This window comes from Hakea prostrata, chromosome 3 (genome assembly GCF_041222555.1).
Source record: "Hakea prostrata isolate BN-2017 chromosome 3, UWA_Hpros_2, whole genome shotgun sequence".
Taxonomy (NCBI): domain Eukaryota; kingdom Viridiplantae; phylum Streptophyta; class Magnoliopsida; order Proteales; family Proteaceae; genus Hakea; species Hakea prostrata.
In genome coordinates, this window is record NC_142602.1 from 50,473,444 (window position 1) to 50,495,091 (window position 21,648).

Genomic DNA, 21,648 nt, shown 5'->3' on the forward strand with positions numbered 1-21,648 from the left:
TAAAAGATGCAAGAAGATCTAAAGCAAGGAAGGAAACCTCCAAGCCAGCGATTCTAGGAGAGAGAGAAAGATGGAGCCGCCTCTTTTCTTGAAGAAATCTCGTACGAATGAATCACACCCTTACTCACTAATGCGGTGGTTACAAATATATAACCTATATTCTGTAACCGCCCTAATTGTGAGTTTCCAGATTTGCCCTTGGGCAACTAATTTATTAATTATATTAATAAACTCCAACATGTAAGAACTATTTCCCTGAAGCAGTGACTGATGCTAAGGAAGCTGAGTTCATGGCCCTTATGCAAGGACCTTTGTTTCTGTGTTGGAGTACCAACAGAAGTTTGAAGAACTATTTTACTTTGCCCCGGATTCTGTGAGACATGACCGTGCCAAGGCAAAGAAATTCTTCAAGGGATTGCGTCCTGCAATCAAGGCTTATCTTACTGTGATTCCGATTGAGAGCTACGCCCAGGTAGTTCAAGTTTCGAAGAAGATTGAAGAAACTGAGAAGGAAAATGCACGTGTGTAAAGAATGTGGCAACCAAGGAACACTGGTTTGGTTGACCGTACGGGGAGAAGGTTCACTAGACCTACACCGTATCCTACTCCTAATTTTCAGCCTAGAAGTGTAGGCCAAAATTCTAGTTTTGCACCGGCCGGACAGCAGCGCCAATTTAGTGGGAATAGACCAATTGTGAATGTTCCAAATGCTAGGCCAGTGAATGTGAACCCTAGACCTATGGGTTAGAAGCCTCCAGTGGTATCACCTTCAGTTGGGCAGCCGGTTTGTTTTGTTTGTAAGCAGCCCGATCATTTTGCGCGTACTTGTCCCAAGAAGCCTAATCAGCCCTATGTCTCTGGAGCGAAGAGTGCACCTGCCCCTGTGCCTGGAAAAGTGTTTAGTATATCTGGTATTGAACAAGATGCAAGCTATGAAGTTGTGACAGGTACTTTGTTAATCGCTTCTATTCCTGCATTTGTATTGTTTGATATGGGTGCATCTCATTTGTTCATCTCGTCTGCATTCGTTAGGAAGACTGACTTGTTACCCAAGAATTTGTCTAGTTGTTTAATGATTAGTACTCCTACTAATCTTTCACTGATGTGTATATTACATCCTCTATAATCATGTAATAGAAATAACATTATTAGAGGTTAGCATGGTTGAGTTGCATCATCGGTCATTATAAGAGACCAATTTGGTATGGTTTTAGTACTGAACACCAAAAGTCTTATATTAATGTCATACAGTGTTGAACATTATATCACTTTCACACATTGATGTGGTATTACACAACATGGTTGTATAGTATATCATATTACTTAGATGTAATATTGTGCGAAAAAAAAAAAAAAAAATCTTTTGTATCGGTAACTCTTTGGCAAACAACTTTAAATTTTGTTCAAGGTTCTCCGTCATTGTTATTTGATTCATTATTATTCTTTTCTCTTTTTTGTTTAACTATTGCACGTGGATTTTATTTAATTGTTTTGTTTTCAATTACGTGAGACATCTTAGGCTCTTTTTGATATCAATTTTCATTCTCTATTATGCCTATTTAAAAGAAATAAGTTCAAGAATTCATTATTGGTCAAGAATGAAAAATGGTTTGGTGAATTTTGTAGAAAATAAATTATGGAATGAAAAATAAGTTTGGTGTCAAAATAAATAATTGTTAGTAAATAATAGTGAGCAAGTGATAAAAGAGGAAAAATGATTTTTATTAAAAGAATGTGTATTGACTATTTTACCCTCATCTTAACCATTAAATTTTAAGTAAACTTGTGCATAAATGAACAGAATGAAATTCTTACCATAATTCATAATAGATAAAAAGTTCATTATGGATTTTGAAAGTTTTTCTATTATTTTAAATACAAATAAAACTGGTAATAGATACCAAACAACTTAAAATAATGAAAAAACCTCATAATTGAGAATGAGAATTGATACAAAAAAGAGCCTTAATGTATATGGTTGTATTTATTCGAATCGAAATGAGAACTCTAATTACATGAATGATGAACTCTACTCAAAGACAAAGCACGTGAATTTTATGTTATTATTATTTTGATGATTATTCTATTGAAAGAGCCCTTCATAAGGGATGTCCCTTTGGTCCCCACTTGATATGGACTTCTCAACTGATCAAAGAGGGACACCCCTCTCTTTCCTTTCCCAGCCATCAGTTGCCAAACTCACCCTAGCCAATAAAATTTTTGGGTTAGATAAGGGGGGCCCTGTTGCCTAACTCACAATAGCCAAAATTTGAAGGTGGTGGCTCTAAAACCAACCCAATGCGCCCACCATGTGAGTTTTATTGGGACATGGGCCTTCATTGCTTCAGCGACTAGTGTCTCTGGGGATTCTTTGTTGGCCTCAAGACCTTTCCATTTATGTGTCTTTGTCTTCCTCATCATGATATGGATGACATTTCTGACTTGGGACCATTGGGTGCACTAGATTTATAATTCTTTTCTTGTAAGTAGTGACACAATGATGTTACAAGTGTGGTATAAAGGATTCTACGATACAAGACGATATTAGTTGATATATGTCCATATTGGATACAATCGATACAACACATATTAATACGTCTTTTTTTTTTTAAGAGACACCTATTGGATCACATCAAAATATATTGGTAAATATGATAAAATACTCGATATGAGAAGATACATCTCTTAAAATCCCTAAACCAATATAATTCTTGATATTGATACGTTAAACCTTGGTTAAAGATTAATCATTGGATGCCACATTAGGTTAATTTATACTTTGAAATTGAAACTTGGAGTTTCACAGCAGGTGTTACTTGGTTTCTACTGTGGTGGTGTGTGTTACTCGACAATCTATTTATACTTGGGGAAAATGACATGTCATTGGTTCATCCTTCATCAAATAAGTAACAATACTTTTTGTAGTGTATGAGTTGCAAGAAAGTATTTGCTTTTCAAGCTATGGAAGTAAGATCCAGATTTGGACCAAGTTTTTGATCGGTTTTGAAACTGTAAAGTCTTGGGTTTGAATGCAGATCTATATATATATAGTTAGAGTTTGACTGTAATTATAACAAAAATGGGTTTTAGAACGAATACTTGTATATGGTACAATTTTTATTGTATGGCGATTAGGGTATCTGTTTCCTAATAAATATATATTTGTGGGATAACCCAAACAAATATGACAATAAAAGGATTACATTTTGTAAAGTGGAGAGTAGAGTATAGAGGTTTTCAATAAATAGTGAAATCTCTTTTCCATGTAGGCAAGTTTGCCAAATCATGGTGAATTTCTTGCCATTGTGAGTGTGTTTTGCTTGTGTTATTCTTCGTGATTGTGCATCTAAGAAAAACCTTATCTTATTAGAATTGGTCCAGTTCGGATCTGTTATTGGTTATTATTTGGAAGTGCAAATTAAAGTTAGGCCTTGCTGGCCCATGTATATCGGTTCGAATGAGCCTGATTTGCCAATATCCACCAGCCCATATTTGAGTGGGCCTGTGTAATAAAAGGCACCAAACAGGACCAGTCCATAAACTATTATTGACAACCCTAACAAAGGAGCATCAATATAGTAAGCAATGACTTAAGAGGACATGGACTAGAAGTCTAGAACTGCAAGAGCAAAGAGCAAAGCACGAACAGAGACGGAAGCGATGGACAGCAACGGTTCTGCAAGCGATAGCATCCCTCACAGAAGAAAGCAAGATGTCGTTCGTTGTCTCTGCAAATACCTCCACCTGGATCTGGTAAGCATGGATAACTGCTTAGTATGTGAGATATCCCCTCCCCTGCAACGGTGAATGTGGTTCTGTGGAGCAGTTTACATGCATGCAACGCGTTCTTTAAAATCTTTATGTTCAAACCTAATCGGAATTTTACAATGGATGATATTTTCTATTTAGTACATTTTTCATGGGTTTGCTGCAATTTTCTGGGTTGGTGTTGCTTCAATTAGAGTAGTTGTGTGATGGGATGAACTTTATTGGCTGTAATACTTCTGTAACTGTGGATGAAGGATTTATTGTGAGCCTATCCTCAATTGCACAGTTACCATTTTGACTCTTCCATTGGCTGAATTTATATTTAGCCTTAGTTCAACAAGACATTCTTTTATCTTCTGTCTTGTTTGGATTCTTAGCATTTATCACCAAAGGAATTCAGGCTCATATATGATTGGATAGTTGAGATATCATGTTCATTGAAAGGAATTCTGAGTTTCGCTCTTGATACTTTCTGTATTTTAGTTCTGAACTTCAATGAACTAAGTAGAACTTAATGGGGGGCAATTGACAACAACTCTTGGTGGATGCTGGTCATACATTGTGGTATGGAGATGAATTTGTCAATTAGCTACATAACATTGTGATAGCCCATAGACAGTGCCTCTCATGGGGGCAGGGTAACTTCCAAGCTTAATAAGTCTATAGCCTTGAAGGTGGGAATTGGAAAATAATGGCCAAAGCATGAGACATGAGCAAGAGCAGGCAAAGAAGTGACAGTACGGGGTGACAAATTAGAATATTCTCTATGTTTAGAAGTGCCCTTTGGCTTATCCTTGTACACATTTATACGTGAATTAAGATATATATGCATTTTGTCTCATTAATGCAAAAAGTAAATTTTGAGGACAAGTGCTTCCAAAATTTAACATAACACTGATTTTAAGATTTGGTATGTCCAATTTAGTCCTAGTATAATAGTATAAGGGATACTCCAAACTGGATGGAACTAGTAAAGGTTGAGGATTTTAGTTCTCACTGTCGGAGCATGATTTTGAGAATTGAGGAGTAATAAAACCATTCTAGTGGTGGTATTTGGTCACTGAAGATGGGAAGGGAGGGGGGGGGGGGCATGTTTAAAATTTAGGAAGATTGTTGGTCATGTGGTGTTTCTTTTAGATTCTTTCCCATGTTGTTTAATGTTTCAAAAATTGTGATTGTTGTAAATGGATGGTATCAAGCATAGGACTTTGAGGAGTGTATTGCCTTCTTTGGTAGAAAGAGGAAGCCGAGTTGATGTAAACTGAAATTCTAGGTTACGTTGTAATCATGGAATAAATTTCGACCGAAATGGTTGAGCGACCAAAATTACTACATTTTTTCAAAATCAAAATGAAACCTACAATATTTCATGTCGTTATGATGTTTTAGTTGAAATAGACCAAAATTTCAACTGAAACTGGTCAATTATTCCTTATAAAATCCTTTTTCTCAATCGGAACTTGTGAAATATCGTAGGTTTTGACCCCTGTGTTTGTTAGAATGTGAAATATGAGCCATACAAACTTCCCAGTTTTTTATTTTTGTTTTGTTCATGCATTGAATGAGCCATCACTTGATCTAGTTGGTCATTGTATTTTGTTGACTTGTTGTATATATAACCCTTTTACCAAACAATTCATGTATGCTGATGATTCTATGACTGTATGCAATACGGTTTGTACTTCTTGGAACCAGTCATTTGTTAGTATACTTAAGTGATAACTTTTCAGTGTTTTTTTTTTTTTGGGGGGGGGGGGGAACTAGTAGTTATATTGTGTTTATTATGCTTTAAATAGGTAAGAGGCAAGAAATCAGATGAAATGGAGGGCGTATAAACCTCAAAACTTGGGGTCGAAAGATTTTGGTTTTTGGCTAGGTCGAAACCGGCCTCAAAACTGAAACCTTGATCCTTGCTTGTAATAATGTTGCCCTAGATTTAGGTTCACTCCAGGATCCTCTCTCAGGGAACCAACAGTCTTGTAGGAGATTTCTTGGAGGAAGTAACAAAAAAATACCCTAGAAGGGTTTGGCCAGGCTTAGAATGGTTTTAGGGATTAGGACAAGGTTTAGGTTTTAAGGGATGTTTTAAAGTTTTGGCTGGTGCTGTATTTTAATTTCGGAACTGAAATTAGAATTAGGGTTGAGAAATTGATGCCTTAGGGTTCGGTTGGCTTAGGATAGAGGCTGATGTTGGTGTTTTGCAATTTCAGGTTTTTTCTAATTGGTTTAGTCAGTCCTAGTTGGTTTAGGATGGGTTTGACGAGTCCTTTAGGGTTTAGGGTTCTTGGATTGGGCTGTGGTTGGGATGAGTGTGTGAGAGGGGTTGGAAAGGATAATCGTAAGAGGGTGAGGTGATTGGAGTTGGGGTTGGAGAGATATAGGAGTTCTAATGAAACTAAGGTTTAAGGTTTCTAGAGGTTGAAGATGAATTGGAGAAATTTTAGATCCTAATGGATTAAGGGCATTTGATGGAACTAAAAGTAGGGATAAGGGAAGGGAAATGGTGCAGTCCTATACGGAGATGTAGGGAGGAGATGGGAATGGGAACCTTGGAGTTCTATGGGAAGAAAGCTGCTGCTGCCGTGGGAAGCAGAAGGGTGGAAGGGGCTTGCGAGTAGGTTAGGGAAGGTGGGGGAAGGGGCTGGAATGAGGAGGGGAGGGGCTCTACTTGGAGAAGGAAAGGCTGCTGTTGTGGTTGAATTGCTGCTGGAATTGAAGTAGAAGGCTGAGCTTTGAAGAAGATGAACAATCAAATCCGCCATGGGCCTCCCAAGGAAGCCATGACTTTGCTTGTCTCCAAACTCAAATAATTTATTCAATTCAACTTGTTGATTATAGAGTAAGAAGGCTTTATTTATAGCCTCAAAACAAGTAGAGTAGGACTTAGTTAGGAAATCTAATTGACTTCAAATTGATGTACTAGATCTAATTAGAACTTTGACTTAACTAACAACCTCCAACATAAACAAGGACTCTAGCATAACTTGCTCTTGAGAGATCCAATTAGGATTGTAAGAGTAGATTAGGAGTTCTAATAAAAAGTAGACTCAAATTAGGGGATCTCAACGCAACTGGGAATCACACCTGATAAGGACTGCAATAACTCTTAAAATACTAAACCAATGAGAAAACAAAAATGGATTTGGTGTCTACACAACAAACTCGACTCAATGGGAACTGGATCTATGACAACTGAAAATTTGTAGAATTTCCAAAATACACTTGGTTTGAATTTGGGGTCCTAGGGTTTGGTGAAGCAACCCTAGGCCTTGGTGGAACTCCTAGAAACATTTTACATCAAGGGTTGCTTTTGACACTATTAGCCAATGTTGTGCAAGTTGGAAAGGATGCAATAAGCTTTGGTTTGGGGTTGTCTTGAAGAATCAGAAGTCATTCCATCTTGGATTTCTAAGGTTTAATAAAGATTTGAATGGTTGAGAAGTGGTGATGTGAACAAGGGTTCACCCCCCGGGCCAAAGGCCCTAAGGCCACTCCAAAGTGGCACACCTAGGGCTGGCCAAACTCTTCTAGAGGGGTATTTTGGTCAATTTCAACACTAATTATCTGTTGGAAGTAATTTTCAGAATTTTATTCTTATTTTTCAGTCTTGTTATCTTTAGAAGTCTTGGTTTGATTTGTGAGTTGAGTTCTTGAGTCCTTAGAAGTCTTTCTTTAAAGTAGGACTCTTATAAGTCTTTTATTTCAAGAAGAGTTCCTTTCCTTTATGTTTGTGTCTTAGTGTCTTAGGTGATCTATTTTCAAAAATATTCCATTAGTTGTTTAGTTTAAATAGAGTCTTTTAATAGAGTGGCTGAGATTAAATGTGTGGGAGATCCTACATTATAAAGGATTCGCATGCAGATCATTAGTCTTTAGTGTAGGCTGTATGTAGCCTAGTCTTTTCATTGTAATCTTCAAGTCTGAATTAATAAATTATTGAAGAATTGCAGCCAAGAGGTACGGCAGGGTCCTTTTGAGAGGGACCTTGTGGTTATCAAGAGTTCTCTTATCTTCATCAATTTTGTCCTGCGATTCCAGCACAGTTCAGCAACCTTCCTCCTAATTCTGCACACAGCTAAGTACCAGAAGCCACTCTTTTCTTTTTTCCCTTTCGCAGCAACCCCAGTCCTCTCCCATCACCTCTAAACCCATTGCGCAACCCACCTTGCCCCCTCCCCCTGTTTGCACAACCCAGAAACCCTGTTACCCTTGCTGTTGCACCCTTGGCAGCACCCTCCCTAACCCCTGCGATACCTTAGAACCCCTCCCCTACCCCCTGTGACTCACCTGAACCCTTCCCCTGCCTCCCTTCCATCTTGCGGCATTCCCTTCCCCCTCTCCCCCATTCAGTTACCCTCCCAACCCCTCTCTGACTTGGGGCAGATCTGAAACAAGAAAATAAAGGAAAAGAATGAAGACGAAAGAGAAAAGGAAGGAAGAGAAGAAAAGAAAAGAAAAGAAAAGAAAAGAAGAAAAAGAAAGAAAAGAAGAAAAGAAAGAAAGAAAGAAAAGAAGAAAAGAAAGAAAGAAAGGAAGAAAGAAAAGAGAAGAAGAAAGAAAAGAAAGATTGAAAGATTGCTCAAGATCTTGTCAAGATCTTTCCTGCCCTCAAAGACCAAGCCCATAGTTGCCCAAAATCTTCCCTAATCCTTACCAAAACTAAACCAAATTATTCCTTTCCTTTTCCTACCAATCCTAGGTTAAGTTTTTATCCCTCAAGATCATCAAATGGGAATTTGGTAAAACCCTAACCTTTTCCCTATCAACCCTTAGGATCCCAATTTTATCTCCTTGTCTTTCCTATGACTCCTAACTAGCCCTCCATATATCCATTCTACCCATAGGATTTTAAGTTTATTTGTTGGAAGGTTTTGGGCAAACCCTTAATTTTAAGGAAATCATCGTAGGAACCCTAACATCGGGTTCCCATCAAGTGGTTTTCTTGTATGATGTTCAATTTGGATTCCTCATAGATGCATATGAACTATTGGGAGAGGAGTTGGGAGGGTTAATTGGAATACCAGGTATTGACTGTCTTCATTGTAATGGTGAGTTTTTAGGTTTCCTCAGTGAATGATGTGAATGGATTGATGCGAGAACAAATTTTTAGGTTTCCTCAGTGAATGATGTGAATGGATTGATGCGAGAGTTGTTCCTATCTCTTAAAAACTATGGAAACTGTTACTATGTTCCACCTTTTCTTGGGTTGAGGGTGGGTGGGGCAAGCATGGTGGGAGATCGATCTCGCTCGATAGCGAGATCTCGCCACCTCAAAAATCTCAACTGAGATGGCGAGATCTCGCCACCTTAAACTACAGAGATCTTAACCGAGATGGCAAGATCTCAGTCAAGAATCAAGATATACCAATTTTTTTGGCATAAACTTGGTGGCCCATCTCGGTGGGTTTTCGGGCCCTGGTTGGGCTGAAATTTGGTATTTAGCCTAGTTAAACACACTGGTTGCCTTGGATTTGTGAAAAATAACCCTGAGTATGTTTTCTAAGTCAACCCTATGTGTAAAACCGAAATGCTGTGAAATGCAAGGTTTGACAACATGTAATATAGAGATATCAAGTGATTCCCATTGTAAATTGACCCAGTGCTGTGATCCCTATATAGGTACTCAGATGATTGCCAACTGGCCAAACTCCGATGACTACCCCGTATAGGATTTGAAGGAGCCAGGGGCAGTAGCTTTAACTAACTATTTCATTTGTTAGAGGGCAACATATATGTGGGGGCATTGTGGCCTTCTTCTCCGAATCCACCATCCTTAAAACAAACACAATCGACTCTAAAATGTCCACTGTCCTATTTAGCTGCCTCCAAAAGGAATCATCAGCAATGGTTTGTTGGACTACTACTGCATTAGAATGGCTAGATCCATGCCAATTAAACCACTCCTCACTTGCAAACATGTGCTGTAGACCCAACACTTTCTTTTGGAAGCTTTTCAGAGCGCTACATAGTTGGTGGTGAATCGAGTTAATCTAGGTCTAGCTAGATCACCCTTACAGTGGTTCCTCATTATCTTTAACACATAACCATAGTTATAGATAAAATTACTGACCCTTCTAGCCTGTCAACCACAACATTGATTGACTTTCTCTTCCCCAAGTCTTTCAACATAAGATCAATCGAGTGTGCTGCACGTGGTGTTCAAAAGAGGTGGATCCTGTTGCTCTTCTTCTTCATCAACATTTAACCAGCTTTTTTGAAGTTAGCACCATTATTTATGACAATTCGGACAACATTGCTTGGCCCTACCTCGAGGACCACCTGCCTAAGAAGCTTGTAAAGGTAATTAGCATCTTTGATTTTATCTGAGGCATCCATTGACTTAAGGAAGGATGTCTTTCCATTGCAGCTCAGCATAAAATTAATGATGGACTGTCTAGTAGGACCAATCCATCCATTAGCCACCACAGTAACTCCATATGTTGTCCATCTTTCCTTCAATGAACCAATGTATTCCTCCACCTCTTGCTTCACCTTTGGTAAATATTTATTCATTACTTCCCAAGCTGTTGGGCCTTTAACCCCTACACCTGCCCTAGCAACTGCATTGATCATCCCTTGATAGTATGGTGTTTTGGCTACATTGGCTGCAATGGTGTTGTAGAGCATGAATTTGCTAATCGCCAACCTAGCTTCCTCATCTCTACTGCCTTCTCTACCTCCAATAAACGTGTATGGAATGCTTCTTTGATAGGTGTCTTGATGCCTAAAGAGGGAAGGGTCTTGGTCAAATGTATAGTCTTCCTCCTTTCAGTCCTTTCACTTTCCTCACTTCCATGAAAACTATGTCTAGGTGGCATGGATGCCCCTGACCCCAAACCACCTGCTCCTCTTGTCTGTTCATATTGCCTCACATTCTCAAAATGTTAGGACTGTCTGCTAGCTTCCATTATAGACTTTATCTATCTCCACTCAGCCTGTGATTCAATACCCATACTCCTCTCCTCTCCTCTCCTCTCCTCTCCTCATCATTGTCCGACTCCTAATCAACGTGAACAAAAAGGTCTACACAACATTGTATCCTCAAATTCCCTTTGCTTTTGTGCCATCTCATCTTTTCTTTGTCTCATTCCCTTTAAAGTTGCTGCAATTGCTTTTGGCATTTCATAAGGAACCTTGGGACACTTGGCAACATCTTTGTAGCCACCAGCTAAGTGTTGCTTTAATCCAGTTGAACCACCAGAATTGAAGGTCTTGTAGCAATACTTGCATCGGGATTTTTTATTTTTTTTGGCAGTTAGTGGGTCCCCATGTTGCCAAGCAATGTCCTGAGTCGCATTGCCAGTGACGCCACTCCCACTAGTTGCCATTTAAGCTACAAGTCTAAAACACTCAAATACATACATGAATGTTCCTAAATAATCATTAGAATAATTTTTAGATAATTAAAACATAGTAAAAACAATTTATAAAACAACAAAACACAAACTTTGTTCTAAAATAACATATATACAATGCTCAAACAGACATGTTTATATATTTAAAATAAACTACATAATATAAGCATCATTTAAAAAAAAAGATAAATTTTTAATAAAATATTATTTTTCATAATTATTTTATTAAAAAAATACAGCAAGCATGATAATCAAAATATGACTGCATGGGGTTGTTGCCCTCTCAATGTTGTTTATAGACATAAGTGATAATCACATTCATATCATAATTATTTTTTTAATATTTTTTTAATTTTTTGGATATCATATTTTTTAAATACAAAAATTCAAAAAATAAATTAATAGCAGAAAATTAAATGTGTTTCTAGTAGAGCAATTTATATATATATATTTATACTAGACTCACACCCATTGTAGAACATTCTATTTGAAAAAATTCAAATTTGAGAACAAATCTTAGTTTTATTGAAGATCTAGTTGAAATAGGCTTGAATGATGATAATCTGATGTTGTAGATGTGTTAAGGATGTTTGGAAGTTGAAATCTAATTGGATCCCCAAAAAATTCCAGCTAAAAATCGATTTTCCGGCGAGATTGGAGAGTTATAGCAAGAGAGAGGTGAGATCTACCTCTCTTGCATAAGATAGGGGGTTTTAAAAGCCCCTAAAGCATGTGTTTGGACCACTAATGGCGAGATCTCCCATCTCTCCCATCTCGCCTCTTCTTTCGTCTCGCTAAGGAGATTTAGTGAGATATCTTGTGAAATTTCGCCGAGGTCTCCCACCATGGGGCAAGGAGTGATTTCTGAGTCTTGTTGGAAAAATATAATTTTGTCACCTTGGCCTTTTCCCTTTTTTTTCCCCTCTTTTTTTCTCTCTATAAGAAGACCATTCATAGAAATGATAAGCTTCTGTCCCATCTTAATAAGGACATGAATCAACCATTTGTTTGATCCTTTGAAAATTTTTATTATTGTGGCACAACTTGTAGATACGCGCAAAATATGGGTTCCTGAAGTCAAAGAAGCTATGACTAAGACGAAAATAGGAAAGGTACCACTTCCACAACAAGAGTAGTCTCAACTAAAGTGTGGAAGAGCCTGGGTTGTGTCGTTTAACCTGGCCAATCAAGCTGCTTAACAAAATTTTGACCATAGAAAAAGCCAGATGGATGGAGGACAATCAATGGTGCTGTGATTACCAAAATAAAAAGGGATATTTAGACCTGCAATAACTATAGAGGGATTAAACTAGTGAATGGCATGTAGAAGTTATGGGATAGGGTATTGATACCCATTTGTGAAAGGAAACTATCCTATCAAAGAACCAAGTTGACTTGGTGCCTGGAAGCAACTTGTTTTCCTTTTGAAGAATCGATTTGACTTTGTGACTGGAAGCAACTTGTAGTGCAGATTTCTGTAGTAGACTGATTCTAGGGTCAAAGACAAGCACTGGGACTTCAAATATCTTACATCCAAGCTTCTGCTGGACTTAAAACACGGGGAAAATCAGCTCTTGGACCTTAAACTCCAGCACAATAAATTACGTCAAACACCAACAGCTAGGTTATCTGTATTTGAACATCAGAGAACTCTCTCACAGAGTAGGAAGGCAACAGCCAAGTGTTTTCAATGCAAAATTCAATTGTTCAGGTCTACTTTCATTCTCCCACAATGGGGGTATTAAGATGGGCTGTGTCAGCCAAATTACAGGTTTTATCCCAGCTAGGAATGAAAATGGAATTAAAATGTAAAACTAATCAGTCTAAAAGAGTAAAGTACCTTATCTCAAATTTGTGCAACTATTTCTGATTAAGTTATCGTGACTCTTAAGTGGTCACATGACCTCTTAACAAAAATTAAACTAATTAACCCATTTTTGTACTTGACTTATATACCCATGTTTTAGGTCCAAGAAGTTGGCCAATTACAGCACAAAACTCAAGGGACCAAAGGGCTATAAATTACATAAACCATCCCTAGGCTATTTTCTAAGTACAGAATCCCAATTTGGTGTTGGATCTGTGTCAACACATCTATTAATATAACGACCATTATACAGTACAAGTGAGTTTTTTCATTAGTCGTTTGAGCTTGTAAGTGAACCTCATTGGGTTTTTGAGATTTCATCAAACAGTTTGCAATCGACGATTGAAATTAAATTTGTGTTCGAGTGGTTTCTGTTAAATCTTTTAATTTGTTGTTTAGTTGCTTATATTGATTTGTAATGTTTTATTTGTTGCATTCAGTCACAAATTAGTGAAAAAAACCTGAGTAATTGCATCTAACGATGTATTTTTCCAATGATGTGTGCATCCAAGTCCTAAGCAGTTATTTCTGGTCATTTCCATGTAATTTGAGCATATCTTGTGACTCTGAGATACAATACGATACAATATATTCTTCTTTTTTGGTAAGTCAATGAAAAGGGCATACCTGACGCATGAGGCTCCAACCACTGTGGGGTCTGGTAAGGGTTATAATGTAACCAGACTTAACCCTGCTTTCACAAAGAGGTGGTTTGCTTTGTTTTTTGGATAAATTAATACAATAGTTAAAATCACCCTTTTGATACAATTCCAAAAACTAGTTTAAACCTTGCTTGGACCCCTAATCTGTTCTCTTTTGGTTGATATGAATATGATGATTAGTTGCTGATTCTGATGCTGTATTTTGAAACTAATCCTTGCAGAGAAGTTTACCTAGCGAAACCATCGGGGAAAATGACCTCAAGGAGCTATTTTTAAACATTTTGAAGGTTTCAGGAAATAATGTTGACCTTGGAAACAAGGAGGTAAGAATTTCTGGTGACTGGGAGGTTTTCTTTATGATACAATCTTTTGATTCTGAAGCATATCATTCTTTGTGCTTTAAAAGCCACTTGGCAAAGTTAGTCCATGGTGTTGCTTAAACGCATCTAGTAAGTTGCTTGGAGCCACTGATGTGATCCCGGGGTTCAGAAACACTAATTAGGTTTGTTTGCTGTGGGCCTAATGTAACAATAGATGACTCAACGAGTCTGGTGGCAATTTGATAAATAAATGAAGTGTTACAACAGAGCGGCAGAATTGTAATTTAGAGCATCTTATATGGGTCTCTTGGGGAGTAAAAGTTAGAAGTCAGGGAAATTGTAAATTGTTAAAGGGAAGCAAGAAACTCTGAATAAGACAAGGAAAATGTTGGAAATGAATAGAAGGGTAAAGAAGGGTAAATTATATAAATATGATAGAGCATGGTTGTCGAGGTGGCAAGGTGACTAAAGCGGATGGGGCTCCACCTAGGCAATTAGGCGACAAAGCGGCCTCTAGGCGGCAATAAGGCAACTAAAGTGGTTGGGTCAAATTTTTTCAATACAATTACTTTTAAATTGATAAATTTCTATTATAAGCTAAACAAACATTCAAGAATCACATTCATCCAAAAAACACCAGGCATTCAAGAATCATAATTATGTAATATTATCCAAAAAAGGACACAAACATAGGTTCATCTCATCAATCATCATAACATATGACTATGAACTATATCAAATTATAAGTATGGAAATGAAAGTAGTAATTTTACATTTTTACTTACCTCTATGATAGTGTGATGTCAAATAAGTGCCTTATCCATTTAATGATTCATTGATTCTTGATTCTGAAATGACTAACTATTAAGTTCATATACGGCTTTGTAGAATAAAATTTATTATTATGTACAAAATGTAAAAAAAGCGGCTGCTTTGGCGTTAGGCGGCAATAAGGTGACAAAAAGGATAGCAAGTGTGTCGAAAAAGCGGCTGAAAAATGCATGTCAGCAAAGCGGTTGCAAATAAGGTAGTTGAAAAACCGCCTTACCGCCTAGGCCTAAGCGGGCGCTTTGAAAACCATGTGACAAAGTATTAAGTTAGCAAGAGTTCAACCTCTCAAATATTGACCAACCAGTGGTACTAGGCTGGGTTTTGATTAACAAATTCTCCCAATCATTGCTCCAGATAGTAAGACATTTCAATTATAAATCTGGCATCTGTTGAACTTACACCAAGAACTTTTCCTACAATCATGAAACAAATAGAAAAAAATCGTTTTGCAACCTAATTTGGCAGTACTTGCAATCTCTAACCTGCAACTTCAGTTACACACGATAGAGGAGGGGCTTGAAGGATAGTATTCAAGGTTTCTTTTTATGTACCTTCGGCCAAATTCTCAAGTAAACTGGTATTATATTGAGTTCCAAAAAACTCACTCCTGACACTTGCTGTCTGAACAAGAACTGGAAAGCATATGAACCACAGTACCATGTGAAATAATGATGTAAAAAGGGAGTGTATGACGTTACTGAGACTTTGCTATAGAACCAGAGAAGCATTTTGGAGATCTTACGTGAGATTAAATGAGTTCAGGAGAGAAACTACATACAATGAGTGACGAGAGGAAGGACGATCCGAGTAATACAGTTTGTAATGAGCAGGTTAATCCATTTGCCAACTTCAATTCCAATTTTAATAATACGATGGTTGTGAAGATTATAGAAAGAGGTAAATAATTGTAAAAATTCCTTATCCAAAAACAAAAGAAAGTTTGAATATAATTTACACTCAAAACTGAAACGAACTCTTATTTCTGTCTATGACTCCATCAACAGCAATTAATCAATAATAAAGAAAATAATATTACAAAAATAACTTAGAAAATAAATTCTCTTTCCTAATTGTAACTGCATCAGTGAAATAATACAGTTTAAGTTTTATTTTGTTTCCTCAAGTACAAATGTTCTGTGTAGGTGATTAAGTGGGTGGAGTTTGCAGAGAATTTCCCGACCGATGCTGGAGCCTGCAATGAGATTCTCAAGGGTCTGAATGAAGAATTGGTCCAAAGATCTGTTCTCCTGTGGAATGGACTGAAACCTGCTGAAGTTGATATTTTTGTCTTCTCTGTGCTGTATTCCTTTGTGGTATGTTATCTTTATGCTCTACTTAAATTTCATTATTGTTTCTTTTTGATATCTTGAAGTTTCAAGAATTGATTTGTTGCTGGGAATTTTAAATTTCTTCGAAACAGTTCTTGAATGGATGACCACATATTTAAGAGGCTGCTTACATTGTCATGGTTTCAGAAGTTGGTTTCTTTCTCTACTTTAAAACTGATTATTACTGTTTGCATCAGATAGGGTTGGTCTAAATTCATCAATTACTTTGTTTAAAACAGTAGAAGTAAGTGTAGAACTTCACATGAAGCATACGTTCTAACTATTTTGTTAGTGTTGTCTCTTTGCCAGAGTGGCCTTTCAATTTCACAGACACTGAGGTTTCCACATGTGATTAGATGGATGGACTACATTCAGGTATGTGCTTTCCTTATCATCATCTCATCCCATTGGTTTGGCTTCATTGATGATGCTGTCAAGTAAGAGATCTGCATTCATGACTTGTTTTTTAGGACCTCATTATTTTGTGGAACTTTAGTTTTTATGAATGTAAGTTTTGACCCCGTAAGAAGATCTATTGTTTATGGTAGATGTTACATTCATGAAACCAGGGGTCAAAACTTACATTCATGAAACCTAAAGTTTCCTAAAAGCAGTAGTATAATGTTGCCATATGTTAGATGCTTCTGCTTTTAGTTTATAGATGGAAGAGATTCAAGGTGCCATCATGTAGTGCTTAAATCTCGGACTGCACTTGAGAACTAGTGTTAGGGGCTTAGTGCTTGAGAGCTGCCACTTGCTTAAACTGTTTTTGCCAAAGACTAGGATCAACTCTAGTCAACCCCCTTCAGTATCCTGCATAAGTGGATTATGCCAGGCTATATCTTTTTTATGTTGACAAATTTGCACATACTACAATTTGTTTTTGTTAGTACTTGTTAGTACCAATGTAGTAATAGATTTTCTAATTTAATTTACTTAGATGATGCTAGGTATAAATAAGACATTGCAAGGTAAAAACAACTTAAATGTCTAAGAGCCTTAGAAAAACATATTAAGATTTTTTTTGGGGAACTGTGAGGGGAGGAGCACAAATTCTTTTTTTTTTCTCTTGGAATTACAATTTTCATAATTTTAGTTGAATTATGTTTTTGGCTTAAAGTGTCTACCGTGTCATATTTTGCAGCCAATTTCCAATAGTGACATACCATATCAAACTTGGCTCAAAACCACAAGCATCATTTTTGAGTGTTCTTTTTTTTTGGGGGTTAATGGTTCATGGATTTTGTTTAGAAGGTCAAGGTTGTGTGGAAAAACTCAGCTGGAAAAAAAAAAAAAAAAAAAAGAAAGAAAAGTTTTGGGGTGTTAAAAACCAACATTTCGATATCTCTATTCCTGGTTGTCGATATTCAAAACTAAGATTTGCTTCTTGGCATGGTTGTCAAGGCGTCAAGGCGATCAAAGCAGTTGGAGTTCTGCCTAGGCGATTAGGCAACAAAGCTGTACCTAGGCGGCAATAAGGTGACCAAAGCAGTTGGGTTAAAATTTTTCAATACAACTACTTTCTATAATAAGCTAAATAAACATTTAGTAATCACATTCATCCAAAAAAAAAAGCATTCAAGAATAAAATCAAGCATTTAATGATTCATTGATTCTCGATTACAAAATGACTAACTATTAAATGTATATACTGCTTTGTAGAATAAATTTTGATTTAAAAAATAAAATCAAGAAAAAAATATTATGTACAAAATGTCAAAAAAGCTGCTGCTTTAGTGTCTAGGCGGCAACAGGGCGAATAAGACGAAAAAGCTGTAAAAGAATTGCACGTTAGTCAAGTGGATCAAAACAAGGCGATTGGGAACCGCCTTGTGGCCTAGGCGGATGCTTTGACAACCATGCATCTTAGTCAATTTAGTATTATTTGAGAAGAGTATCATATTGATTTTACTGATGTAACCAACTTGGACAACCCCTAAAGAGGGCCCAAGCCCATGCAGGAGCAAGAGCTAAGCTAGGGAGGCCAAAATAGACTAGGGGCTAGTTGGTCTTTCTCCACCCCTGGTTTGAGCCGTACTTTGCTGGATCAAGTTCAGCTTTAATTCTTAATTTAATTCTGATTTTATTTGTATTTTAGAGTCATAGTTGATGAGTAAAATTAGGTATTTGTTTGTTAGTTATGAGTTGTAAGTTGGTTAGGATAGGATTCCTTATCTTAAAAGTACTTTTCGAGTTGGTTGAGTCCTATAATAGTAACTATTTGTTTGCTTAAGGGTCAAATTAGATCCCAATTACTTAGGGATTCCTTTTAGAGTCTGTTTTGGTTTTGAAGGCTATAAATAGCCTAACTTTTAATATAAGAGTCAGTTTGCTAATTATTGAATGAATTGAATAGAAGATTGGTTTTGGAAAAGTTGTGGGAACCTCCTTGGTGACCTCTGGCTGGATTGTGTGTTCTTCTCTCTCTCAATAAAGACTTTCATCTTCTTCTCCAAGCATTCAAGATAAATTCTAGCAAGCTTACTCATTGACAAGTAAGTTAAGAAGCCCCCTTCCCTCGCAGTTCCAGCCCATTCCCACCCAAATCCTAGCCACCATAGCTCTTCCCCTTTTCTTCATCTTCCCTGTGACACAGCCTACCTCCCACCTCTGTTTTTCCTTAATCCCCAGCCCCTTTAGACCCTATTTACCTTTTCCTAGCATCATCCCTAATCCTGGAACCCTTTCGTAATAACCACTGCCCCATCTGTCCTAGCTATACAATTCTGGAAATTTTCTGCAACTCTTCTTCTCCAATTGAATTTTGCAGAATTTTTATGAACCTAGTTAACCTAATGCAGTCCTAAAACCCCAACTCCAGCCTTCATTTGGACCCTTGACCCCATAACCCTCCCTCAACCCTTCAGTTCTGTCATTCCCCCTTGTTGGACCCTCCTGGGCTAACCCTAAAGTGTAGGGAGTTTACCTACCCTAACCTTAGACTCAGGTTGCAGCATTTAGTCTATGTGTATTGATGCATTAAATGTGACGCCCCACTCTTTATGTTAGGGAGAAGGCCATAATTTGTCAAGGATTGATAATATTTAGGTGGTGAACTGAAACCCTTTGTGGACCACTGGCCAGATTTGTAAAATTAATCCAATAACATTATTATTGAATATAATCAAATATTAAAATAAAAAAATGTTTCATAAATAATCCGTGATTCTGATAAAATTTAAAATATAAAATTTCAAAAGATTATAATTAATAGAATTTCCAAATAGTTCTACTATAAGAAAGACAATAGATATGTTCTCCTTCATCCTTCGTGTATCCATCATCTCCTTGGTTGAGGCCTACATTTGTAGAAGGGATAAGCTTCGGGAATAAACTTAGCAAGCATAACCATATAGTAAATTAACATTTTTTTTTTTCTTGCATAACCACATAAAAGTTTTTATACACAATAAATTTAATGAATGTGACAAGAATAACATAATATGCTCAGTTATGCAAATTTTACTCAATACTACACTGATAAATCATTAGTAATCAAGTATCTCATTGGTCTAAATTCGATAAGATGTCCTATATCATTATATGGCCTATGTGTGTTGTAAAACCGAACATCCATCTATCATAAACTGTGTGTTTCAAATTCAATGGATGCTCAATGCTGTTACATGGTTTGTGCTGTAACATAACCCTAACACCCATCACAACTAAAACACCAATAATAGTTCAACATTCATTTACCTTAAACCAACAACAACAATAAGCCTCATCCCAACTAAATGGGGTCAACTACATGGATTCTTGCCCTCTAATCAGTTCTGTTCGAGGCCATGCTAGATACAAGGCCTACGCTATACATATCCTTTCTTACCACTTCTCCTAAGGTTATCTTAGGTCTACCCCTAGCTCTTTTAGTTCCTTTAATATGGATTATATCACTTCTCTGTACAAGGGCATTTATAGGTCTCCGTTGAACGTGGCCGTGCCACCTCAAACGACTTTCTCAAAGCATATCACTTATGGGAGCAACTCCAGACCAACTCTAATATGATTATTTACCTTAAACCAAGTGTCTTAAATTCAATAGATGTTTTACGTTGTTACATGACTTGTGTCGTCGCACAACTGTAACATCTGACTGATCCAAGGCACTAATTCTTTGGATCAAAATTAAAAAAAAATTAGAAATATGATGAAGTTAATTAAGCTAATGTTATTAATAATTTCTTTTATGATGTTAATTTCATTGTATATTCATTTTTTGGGGTTATCTTACTATCCGGTTGTTGGACATTCAACAATATTTTTAATAGCATCAAACATGGTAGATTATTGTTGTACTTGTTGAATATAAGATTTTGAATCTTACTATAAATCTGTGAATGAAAAATTAATTAGTATTAATTGTTCATAGCATTATATTTTTATTAAACAAAAATTATAGTTAGAAATCTTACGGTGATATGTATTGTGCATTATTAATTTCACATTTTTCGTATGGTGCCGTCTTTATTTTTAATTGTATTTTTTTTGCTAAAAGAGCTGCATGCATTGTACCATGATTCATATAATAGCATTCATCCTATAAATGTACATGTGTTTGTAGTTATAGAAATATGTTAAAATGAAAAATTGATATTTTAGGGTTATTTGAAAACTAAGATGATCAATGAATATTTACCCTAAAATGTTCTAATAGTTTTTTAATTAAGTCGATGAGTGTTTCAAGCTTTCTATCTTTATAGTTTTGCTTTATTGGTTTGTATTAATTAATTTTGATGATTCAACATTCAATTTTAACAAATGCTATACAAGTTATGTAAAAGGTTTTAGTAGAAAAGTTAGTAAATGGTAAATAAATTATGTGTATAAAATGAATACTTATCATTTCTTTTATTCTTCCACTAGTGAGGTTTGAGGATTGATAAGGTATCAATGGTAATGTAGTTGTACATAGGGAGAATCCTTAGAAATAAACATATTCTTATAACTATAATATTTTCAATAGTGACTTTTTTATCAAGAAAAATATATGTACATCCACTTTTATTTATAAGATTATACTGCGATCGATGAGAAAACTACAATGGGGTTTTTAATGAAGTTTTATTGATGTGTTTTCTTCATTAATAGCATATTTTTCCCATAAAATTAACATGATAGGATAAAAACTAATAAATAATACAAAAAAATAAACTTATTTGTAAATTTTATATAGAATTTATAAATTATTAATATCAAAGAAAAACCTACTTTATGCTGTTAATTTAAATTTATTTTTCTTTTTTTTCCCCCTCATTTGTTAGTGTTAGTATGGTAGTCAAAGGTTTGACTTTGATTACAATCCTAATGACATTTAAAAGTGAAAACGAAAATAAACCAATATGGTTAGTACATTTGTTTAATAAATAAATGATTAAATAATTTTTGTAATAGATTATAAATTACTTACCAAATGCGTATTTTTCTTTCATATCAAATTTTCTTCTCAAATCATATGGTTGAATGAAATTATAGGTCATAGTGTTTATCATTACGTGTTTAACTTTCTTTTTTTTT

General features: G+C 36.1%; 1 protein-coding gene across 2 annotated transcripts in view; it reads left to right on the forward strand.

Annotated features, from left to right (window-relative positions):
* The first annotated feature begins 3,563 nt into the window (after positions 1-3,563).
* Positions 3,564-21,648, forward strand: part of LOC149022417 (Nucleic acid-binding, OB-fold-like protein) — a 53,962-nt gene continuing 35,877 nt past the window's right edge. Inside the window, exons 1-4 of one of the 2 annotated variants that reach the window (XM_089150537.1) lie at positions 3,564-3,753; positions 13,874-13,975; positions 15,946-16,116; positions 16,441-16,506. In XM_089150537.1, coding sequence (XP_089006663.1) covers positions 3,661-3,753; positions 13,874-13,975; positions 15,946-16,116; positions 16,441-16,506 — 432 coding nt within the window. In that variant the 5' untranslated portion in view covers positions 3,564-3,660. The remainder of the gene's footprint in view (positions 3,754-13,873; positions 13,976-15,945; positions 16,117-16,440; positions 16,507-21,648) is intronic. The other variant, XM_089150538.1, reaches the window with a different exon arrangement.